Source organism: Rhagoletis pomonella, unplaced genomic scaffold, assembly GCF_013731165.1.
Source record: "Rhagoletis pomonella isolate Grant_MI unplaced genomic scaffold, Rhpom_1.0 Rhpom_scaffold_00013, whole genome shotgun sequence".
Lineage (NCBI taxonomy): Eukaryota > Metazoa > Arthropoda > Insecta > Diptera > Tephritidae > Rhagoletis > Rhagoletis pomonella.
The window spans coordinates 17,219,952-17,230,689 of record NW_023458567.1 but is presented as its reverse complement, the minus strand read 5'-3'; the positions used below and the strand labels follow the sequence as shown (position 1 = coordinate 17,230,689).

Sequence of the window (10,738 nt, the reverse complement as noted above, 5' to 3'; positions counted from 1 at the left end):
GCCCGGCCAGCGAGTCATCAACGCAGCCATGCAGATACGAGCATACAGGCAGACAGACGAACGGTCAACACTGGTGGTGCTGCTTGTCTGCCTGGCTGTTTCGCTGACCGGCTTACTGCTGCTTTCTTGTCACCCTGCCTGCCTGCCTGCTTCGCTGGCTGATTGTGTCGGCATCATGCATTACAGCGGTGGTCGCCGCTGCTGCTGCAATAAAAGTTGAAAATGAAAGTGAAAATCAATGTAAATAGCAGCAATAAACACGGCGCATATATTAACATACATATGTATGTAAGTATGTGTCTTTTTTAATCGAAAACAAACCGCGTAGCAATAATTTTTATACACCGTCAAATTGGAGGTGGGTTCAGTTTCTTCGACTTCTGGCAAATCTTATTCAATTTATTGTTGCCGCTATTGGGGGTTTTGTTGTTGTTGTACGTAGATCGTTCGGTCATTGCAGCGTATCATTGGCGTTTTTCACGAAGAAAATTACTACTTTACATACGTTTTCCACACACATGCTCGTAAATAGCTGCAACTTGTATGCTTTTATGAGTCTAAGCTACGTATGTATGTATAATTTTGGTCATTGTAGGGTTAAGTGTTTCCACTTAACTGAGGTGATTTGTTGCGGTTATAGAAAATATTTGCAAATTTTGGCAGTGGAAAATTTTTCGCAGCAAAATTATTGTAAGACGTGTGACTGCTTTTGCATGTGTACATATGTACTGGTATTAAAGGTTAAACGAGGGTTAATGTACTATAATTTGCTATGAAAAATAAATATAAAACAGAGCGAGAAAGTTTTAACCTTGACTTTGAAGATATTTGCATTCACGCAGCTCAGACAGCGCATACATTTGTATGTACATATTCGTCTTAATTGCATTATCAAATTTTGGAAAACCAATTATTTGTTCGCGATGAACTGCAAAAATACTTGTCCGATTTCAATGGTTTACATTTTAAAATAACATATTTGCGCTACTGAAGTATATTTTCGTACTTTCTTGGCGACATTTTGATTATGAAAACCTAAAATATGGGCATGAAATGTATAATAAAATATTTATACCCAGCAAAGTGTCAGAAATCGTGCTTCTGTAAAACTGTACATTATTACGGATTCCGGTAGAATATATATCCAATAAACACGATTTTTCGCGAAGATTTTTGTTTGAGGTGGCAAATACTTAGAAATGGGCGTGGCAGTGTTAGGACTAAAGTTAACAAAACCCAGATTTTATTGTGGATTTCGAAAGAACATCCCTTTGCTCGCAACTTTTGTTTTTTTAACTAAAGAATCTTCCAGAAATGGGCGTGGCACTTTTAGGAACAAAGTTCAAAAATATGCTTTGATTCTGGTTTTCGACAGACTATTTGTCCGCTAATAACGTTTGTTCGGCAACTTTTTTTTTGTAAGTGAAGAAAGTCTTATTTTGACGTTATTTCACCTTCGTAATCAAACAATTTGTTTTTTTTTGCACGGTACAGTACATGAATAAGGGAAGTTTACTCTATAAATGGTAGCCTTTGCACTTCACTGCGCATTATTATTTAATAAGATGTTCAAGATCATCAATAACATTGTCTTAGTAATGTCGAAGATATGAGCGTTACAGTAAAGGACTTTATTCGAAAATGAACTATTTAGGTATATACATTTTTGGGCAGTGCCATAAATTCTGCTTAGTAAGTTTTTTCCTGACTGCTTTGATATATATATATATATATTTTTTTAAATATAAGCGTTTTTAGTGGTCGGCAACGTGTTCCGAAAGTTACCAAAAACTAAAATTTTTTTGCATGCAAATTTTTTTTTATTTTTGCTTAGACAACGGCTAAGCCTGGTTGTAATATGTTTTAAAAATTTACTTACGCAGCGTTGATCTGAATTAACTCGGACTTAATCCGCATCAACTGCAGTTAATTTCCGAAATGATCCGGATCAACGCTGCCGTCTGCTTATGCGTTTAAGGACGTATCAGTAATAGAGTTTAAAGTTTTTCAGTGGTCGGCAGACTAACTAAAACATTCAAACGATTGAAAGCATCGCAGTCGGAAAATTGAAGAGCGCTGTTAAAAAAAAAAACGCTTTTCGACGCAGCCCCTATGCAAGATTTTTGATACCCTTTTAGATTTTTCGGTATAAATATCTGTGTTGTTACTTTAAAATTATCATTTGGGGTATTTACAATGGTGACGTAAGTGTCGTATTGTTGTATGCTGTAAACTTTAATAGATTTGAATAAATGTTTAGAGGACTTAAAACCACAAGCAACTACTTTTTAAACACTGTGAAAATTCATAATAATATGAATTCGAAGTTAACGCTAATAATACGCGGTTACACTAAGCAAAATGAAAAGGTAAATTTCTTAAATTTTTTTTTCATTTCTTCGTACCTAATTCTTACACAAATTGTTTATTAATTAACATATTAAGGGGAAACCAACGCAGGCGTGTGTATTTACCGAGAAATTTATTTTCGAATGAGCTACTTTTCTATTTGAATTTATGTTTTTTCTTTTGTTTCATTATTGTCTTGGGGCCATAAAATCTGATGTTACACAAAAATGGTTGACAATTTTTTCTTGGCTTACTTTTCTATAATTTGTACGTACATTTGTTGACATAGATTCTTGTTTGTATGCACATTTAAATTCTTATCACCGAGATAGCTTCGCTTTATCTGCTTTCTCCCTTATTTGTGTTAGATTGTCATATTTACATAAATATGTACATTTTGTGGTGGAAGCAAACAACCTTGAGAGAATGTGATCATTTTATCTATGGCATTAGCAAAGAAATTTTTAGGTGAAACTTTTGATATGTACATACATATACTTATTCAAACATGTTGATGCTTTTATTTCTAGTTTATGCAACTGTGCGTAATCAGCAAAATAGTGCTCTCTACTCAGATATTTAATAAGTTTTGTTAGCTGAATAGAGCACTGAAAGTATCGTGAAAGAAAAAACAAAAATAATTTTTATCTTTTAAAGTTTTTTCCAAATATAGCCATATTTACACTGAACCAAAAACCCACTAATTAAGAAAACTAACCTACAGCCCATGATGCAATAAAGAAAGGTGTTATACGTTAGCGTCCAGTTGGCTCTAATCGCAATCTTAAGCTCCTTTAGAAAAATTCAATTGGTCTCTTTGAGAAACAGCGATTTTCATGAAAAAGTACTAACAATAGTACTTTTAAATAAAAAAATCTTTAAATAAAAAAAAATAAATAAAAAACTTTAAAAATCTTGCGCTTAAACTTAGTAAACCTTTATTTTACACGTTTCTGGGAAGATATATCATTTTGTAGTTATATTCATAAATAATTGTGAAAATCTCAGTTTCTCACAAACTTTAATTGAATAAACAATTTTATTATTTTTTTAAACAGGTAATGAATGTGCTAAACTGGTGGCAGATATAATAGACTCTCCTTATTTTGACCAATTTTGGGTATATTGCTTTAGTTTATTTAAAATAAATATATTTTTTTTAAGTCTATCTAGTTATACCAAAAAAACAAATATAAAAACTCAACAAATTTTAAAAATTCAAAAAAATGTGTGGTATGCAGTTTTATGGAATACAAAAATTATCAGTTTTTTTTATTAAATTTCATGCGATCTGGGTTCAAAATTATTAAATATCAACCTTATTTTGTAGCCACTTGAAACTTGCAACTTATTGTATTAAAATTGTAACAAAAAAAGGTTGAGATTTTTTATTAATTTTGAACCCAGAGCACATGAGATTTCATAAAAAAGTGATAATTTTTGTATTCAAGGAAACTACATTAAGGTCCGTTTGCACCATCTCAGGTTAGTTCTAACTCCCAGTTAAATATCGTTTTCGACACCCAGCATATAAAATGTGATCGATAAAGTGTAAAATTTCGTTTTTTGCCACGCTTGCCTGGTTATCAGGTAATCTGGTTAAAAATAATTTTTCTACGGTGTATTTTATTGTTATTATTTTTAACCAGAAAAGGTGATAATCAGGCAAGCGTGAACAACCACAATATATTTATAGTAAGCTTATTATTTCCCTGTTTTATCGAAATACAATTTTTGAGGAAATAATTTAATTTCAACCGTAGTAGCACCCAGTTGAGTCTTCTCCTTGACCTGCCACTCATTTCGTCTATCAATATTATATCCGCTGTAAATTCAATAATTATACCTCAATCACTTCATCGTCTCGTGTTGTGGGCTGTTGTAGCATTTTTTTAATCTCAAATTCAGCCGACTTCACCACATTATTTCTTATGCTGGATGTATGTATAGGTATGCCTTTATACCACAGCACTTATCTACATGAGATCTTCTAATTAAATTAGCATTACAAGAACACTTATTTTCAGTAAAAGCACTTCAATCCACGCGAGCGCACGATAAATTATAAACTACCTTCTAAGGCGCAGAGAAACGATCTTTCACCAACCAAATCGGCAAGTAACAAGCTGCAGCAGATAGCTATACGAAGTAAAAATTTTAGAAATACAAGTATATAGATCGGTACGTATATATGTACATATGTATGTAAATAAGAACATATAGTACCTATGTACTTACATACATCTGTATGTTTTTATCTCACATCTTTAAGCGCCTTTATCAGCTGTTTTCTATAATTCCACAATTCTGCTTACCTAAACGTCTGCTGCCTTAGTTTAATTGTAGCGGCGTAATTTAATTATATCTCTACTTGCCCGCCTGTTTGTATGTATTAATTAAGATATCTTTAAATTGCTGATTACTTTATGTCTGTTTATTTCAGTGTATTTCGTCGTATTTCCATCGTTTAGATACACTTGTCTAAACAGTTGTTGCTGTTTCTGTGTTGGTTTTTCTCAACGAAATTTTTCAAGTTCAAACAAATTGAAACAAGAATTATTTTACAATTATTTCGAGTGAGTTATTAAAAGTGGTGTAGCGTTTTGAGTGTGGTGCTCTTTGTGTTTCCTTGCCTTGAACTTAGAAAAATGTGTTTTAAGAAATGTGGGCGTTTAATTATACATAATGCTGCTTATTAATTTTAGGCCTTTTCAAGTAGCTCTAATGGATTTCCAGGCATAATTTTGGTTTTAAGCGCTAGTTTGCTGTATGGTTTCTAAATTGTTGTACATACCCTGCAGAAAAAAATCGTAACTTAAAACTTCTACTTCAGTAAATTAAGAACCTTGGCTGGAATGCGTGCCTTGCTGCTTTTGGATTTTAAATTGAAATTCAGTGGGAGTAGGAGGTCATCGAATGACTTTATTACCCCGTCTCATATTAGCTAGATGACACAATCCTTCGTCAGATCAGTAGCAGACCCGTATGCAGATAGCAAGCTGTCAAAGGACTAACAAATCATTCTCATTCAGACTTTTCCTCACTTTGCAGGCAATTTTCAAGTTTAACCCTTATAAAATGTTTGATTTTTCTGAATCAATTGGTCAGTTCTAGGTTTATATTATCTATTATCAACCCAAGGCCATCATAACTCAATCTATTATAAGTTTCACAATATTTAAAAAGCTTCTAAAATATGCAGCGCCAACATTCGCACCAGACATTACTTGTACGCCGTGAATTAAGTTATAAAACTCAGTAAAGTCTAATAAAGACCACCAAAGGCCGATGATTCTGTGCTCATTATCAGCGCCCATTTTAAGTAATACAGAGGGCAGGCAATGAATGTTGGAAATTTGAGGGTTCGCGCATAGTATTTATTTACTCAGATGAGATTGAAAGTTAGCAAGCGGTACTAAAGTAAAATAAAGATCTCAGGCTAGCGAATTTTCTCAAATTGTGGAAAGAGTTTTAGATATCAAACTCAAATTTTGAGGAAAGTGGTTAAAACTGTTTAGTTCAACCCGCATTGCCATTGAACTCTCATTTTGGGCTCTTTTATTTAGTCTTAGCTGATACGGTTGAAAAATTTCACCTAACTACGCTTCTTAGTGTGCGCAAAACGGGTTAAATCTGGTTAAGATTTTATCACTCCGAAAAGCTCTTGTCAGGGTGGATAGCATAAATTGAAGCCACTTATTTATTATTTTAAAAGTTAATTTCTTTTATTTAACGTCATCTTGATTACATATGTTCTTATCTTCTATTGACAACATGAACTCGACTATTATTTCGTAATTTTTGCAACCCTCCAAGTCTAAGATTCATTCCCAACGAATACGAACACCTTCGGCCTCTTGCTTCTTCAACTCGTTCACAATGAAATCTCTGAACTCTAGGTAAGCTGCATCAATTTCAATATTATTAATAATCTTATGAAAATTTCCATTCTTCAGCCCATATGCTATCTCCTCTACAGCTGCAGTCAGCCGCTTTTGCAACGTTTCCTCCGTTTCAGTTTGGCGCTTGCGCAAACGCAATTCCAAATCTCGGATTGTTGGTGGATTGTTGAAAACCAAAATTGGATTTAAGTCTGTCTTTTTAATTTGCTCCACACCTTGCGGCTCAATATCCAGTACGCACACTTTGCCCGCCTGCTGTATCTCACGCACTGCTGCCTTACTGGTGCCATACATATTGCCGCTGAAAATGGCAGTCTCAATGAATTCGTCATTCGCAATCTTTTTCTGCATTTCCTGCTGATCGACAAAGTAGTAATGGATGCCATGCACCTCACCGGCACGTGGCGCACGCGTTGTATGCGAAATGCTGAAACCAAAAGTGTTTGGGAATTCTGCAAAGAGACGTTTCAGCAGCGTGCTCTTCCCAGAGCCGGACGGTCCGCATAAAACTAGTGGACGTGGGCCTTTAGTGAGAGTTTGTGTTGCTGTTAGTCTGGTGAACATTTTGATGGAGACTCTGCTTCCTTGCAACAGTTATGAGCGCGATTGACGCGAGTTTTATTGAATGTAAGTAGTTAACGCCTTTCTTGAATACTTCGTAACACAATGAACCTACAACGATATAAAAAAAAAAAAACTAACTTCAAGTCATGTTTCACAGATGATTCTCAAAACAAGACTGTATATGCTTTGCCTATGAAACTTCTAAAAGCCATCTGACACGATATGTATGTAGGTATTTGCATGTGTAGGTGTCACCATGTCTGTCTGTTAAATTCACACTAGTTAGTTTACGCTTTAAAATAACGTTATTTCAAAACGAAATAAGTAAACAAAACACAGCAGATTTTATCTACGAGTCAGATAAAAAAGAAGCGTTCCTGTGTCGTTGTATGCATGTACGTACGTGAATCCGTTTCATATAGAAGTAAATTGCATATTTATGTCAGAAGTTACATTTCCACATGCAAATACATACATATCGTGTTGGAGGGCTTTAAAAAACACGGCTCAACTAAGTTTGGTTGTATTTTATCTCAAAAACTGTGCCAACCTCATCTTATAAATTTTTTGATGGTCATTTGAAGTGCATTTACAAAATTTTTCTAGCACGTCCAGTTTTTGAGAAAAAAACTGTTTATTTTTTAAAAATAGAATTTGGACGAACATAGCTTTTCAGAAGAAAAAAAAACACCTATTAATGAAAATCCAATGCGTCTTCTGTCCGGGGAAATGATGACAGGGTACCATGCCTAGCTAATTCTCAAATCAATTTAATTGGAAAGTAGTTCGTGACTTTTGACAGAGTGGCTGGGCGTCCCCCCTCCAGTTTAGTCATGATCCTTGGGCCGCTTGGTTATCAGAGTAGAGACACCCTTCTAATCGGTAATACGCTACTGCGTTGCCCATCGACTGCCTCTTTTATAGCGGCCAACTCTGCCTGAAAAATGTCATAAAAAGCTGTCAATCTGAGCTTAAGATTAACGGAGACTTGCGGAGAGAACAGACCTTTCAATCCATAGAAAACAGGGTTCGGACTTTTCAGATATTTTTTTAATTTACTCCTCTACTTCAAACTTACTAAACTAAATTATCTTCTAATATTTTAATTATATACTAGATTAACATCACTTGAATACCACTTGGTTGAATAAGAGTTAGTTGGTAATGTTCCAGTATAAAATGACAATAACGGGCCTTCTGAGTAGGCGGAACATTATTTTTTTAGCCCATTATTTCAGAATATGCGAAAATTGCAATCACGATTATTTAAGTTTTTTTTTTTAATAAAACTCCGTCCTGATATGCTTAAGAATACGCCTACTCTCCTAAAAAATGCAAAATAATTTGAGCTTAAAAGTCAAATGCTAACCAATTATTCAAAATAAATAAGCTGATTACATAAATAAATGACCAGAATTCTACATAATAATTTTTCAACGACTTTAAATTTATTCATCTATACGTATAAATCATTCTAATTTTCAACGTATGCAACTAAAAAAATAAAATAAAATAAAATTGCTGCAATACTTCGATTTCACTCAAAATTCGGCTACCGCACGAACTCAAGGTTGGCGGCTCAAAAAATCGTTAACTTGATTATTTAATATATTTTTTATATTTCCGTCAAACTGTGTGCATTTTTTTGCAATACTCTAACGGAACTGTATTGCGAAACTGCAAAGCGTCTAGAATAACATGGAAATAAAAATTATTTTTTTTTTAGTGGTAAGTAGGTGCTGATTTGATTTCACCTGTTGTGAGTGGCATTTTGGTTGGGTGGCGCAGTGGTGGTTACTTCGTCGGTCTTGTGATTTGCTAGCCAAAGCAAAGAACTGGTTGCAATTGGACACGCGCTGTTTGCTTTTTGATTTATTTAAATTTACATTCGCTGGTAATGAGAACTTGTTTGCAGAATATTTAATTAGAATCATATAATTTGGATTACGTAATGTGCAGAGTAAATAGAAGACATTTTAGATTGATTTACGAATTCAATTAAAACGAATGAATGTATGTATGCATTAATTAACTTGTTAGTACTTGACCACAAATAAATGGTTAAGGAGGTCTTGTAAAGAATTCTGAGGCAAGCCAGTTAGATTATGGGAAAGTGTGGAGTAAGAGATTTGCTATGAAATAGTTTAAAAAATCTACAAAAAATTGATTTTTCATAAATTTTTTTTAAATACCGATTTTTTTTTAAATTTGTTAAAAATTAATTAAAAAAAAAATAAAAGAAGAAAGACGAATGAAAACAAATTGAGTAAAAAGGTAAAAAAATAAAAAATAAGAAAAAATAATAAAATAAAAAAACAGTATATAAATGTAAATTAAATGCAATTAAACAAAAGAAACAAAATTTATTAAAATAAAATATAAAAATAATAAACAAGTAGAAAATTAAAAAAAACACAAAAAAATATTAAATAAAACGACAAATAAGAAATGTTAACAAAAAAAAATGATTGAAATGAAAAAAACGTATATGAATGAAATAAATGTTTAGAAAAAAATTTAATAAAAAACGAAATCGTAAAAATAATCAAGTACAAAAATAAAACAAAATTATGTAACAAAAATTTAAATTAAATAAAATTTGATTCATTAAAAGGAACTAAAAGCCAAAAAGACGTAAGCGCCATTTTTTCCAAAATTTAATTTTTGATGTAGAAATGCAACTAGATGCTCTAGGAACATCTCTGCATAAAAAAAATGAAAAAGATATAGCTTACGCCTTTTTGGCAGTTATGGCTCGATATATAATAAATAAAATCAAATGAAAGGAATAAAAAAAAAATTACGAATTGAAGAAGGTAGAAAATTCAACAAAAAAATTAAATTAAATTAAAAAAATTAAAGAAGATGGGAAATTTAACAAAAAAAAATGTAATTAAATAATAACGGAATAATTAAATTAATTCTAAATAATTAAAGTAAATTTAAATAAAAAGAGAAAACAGCAAATATTAAAAAAAATTTAGCAAGAAAGTAAAAAGTAAAATTACCTAAAAACCAAATAAAAAATTTTATAAAATAGACATTAAAAGAATTTGATAATTTAATAAAATCAAAATAAAAAAATTATATCCAATGAAAAACAAACTAAACTAAAACTAAAAAAGCAAATAGATTATAAATAAAAGATTATCTAAAAATCAAACAAAATAACAAAAAAAAGACAATTTAAAATAAGATTTCCCAGATATAATAATACAAAATATAATATAAATAAAGACAAAATTAATTACAATTAAACGCAAATAAAAACAATACATTTTTTTATTTATAATTTAAAAGTTTCCATAAAAACTGTTCATGGAAGAAATCATCAAAAACTACATATTTTGCACAAAATTTTTTAGATACATTATTTTTTGTGTATTTTTGATATTTTAATACATGCAGCTTCAATTCAAGATTTGATTCCAGCTTTAAGTTTTCTCTAAATAATTCGCTTGAAAAAAATGTTCTTCAATTTTCATATATTCAAATAGATGGGCGCCATATACATAAGTATTTTTTATTTTGCCTATAATATAAAAATTAATATGAATATTAAAATACATTTTTTTAAATAGTTTTAATTTTTTATGCCGGTGGCAACTCTTTTACAAAATTTTCCGTGTTACTTGTGCATAACATACATATTTATGAGCATACATTGTTTTTAAATTTAGTTAATTGTAATAACTTTAATTTTGTAACAACTGTATAAAATATAATTTAGCGCAAGAGTAGGCTTAAACGCGTTTTTCTGATTACATATTTTAGTAAACTGATATACCCTAATCACACATTTTCACGGTTTAAAGTCTCAATCGAACTTGTTATGCGCTCAAAAGAACAAACACTTTACAAAGTTTTAATTTTATTTATACTTTCGCATAAAATAGATGGCGACTCTCTAAGAAAACCAGTGT

The 10,738-nt window shown here is 31.6% G+C and overlaps 3 protein-coding genes across 3 annotated transcripts in view; all 3 read right to left on the bottom strand.

Moving 5' to 3' along the window:
* Positions 1 to 10,738, bottom strand: part of LOC118748887 (disheveled-associated activator of morphogenesis 1) — a 119,299-nt gene that overhangs the window by 88,852 nt on the left and 19,709 nt on the right. The window lies entirely within an intron of this gene.
* LOC118748889 (guanylate kinase-like) overlaps positions 1 to 10,738 on the bottom strand; it is a 42,703-nt gene that overhangs the window by 12,262 nt on the left and 19,703 nt on the right. The window lies entirely within an intron of this gene.
* The window catches only part of LOC118748888 (guanylate kinase-like), a 24,299-nt gene continuing 19,720 nt past the window's right edge, over positions 6,160 to 10,738 (bottom strand). Inside the window, exon 2 of the mRNA XM_036483611.1 lies at positions 6,160 to 6,923. Within this exon, the coding sequence (XP_036339504.1) occupies positions 6,174 to 6,815 (642 nt within the window). The 5' untranslated portion in view covers positions 6,816 to 6,923 and the 3' untranslated portion in view covers positions 6,160 to 6,173. The remainder of the gene's footprint in view (positions 6,924 to 10,738) is intronic.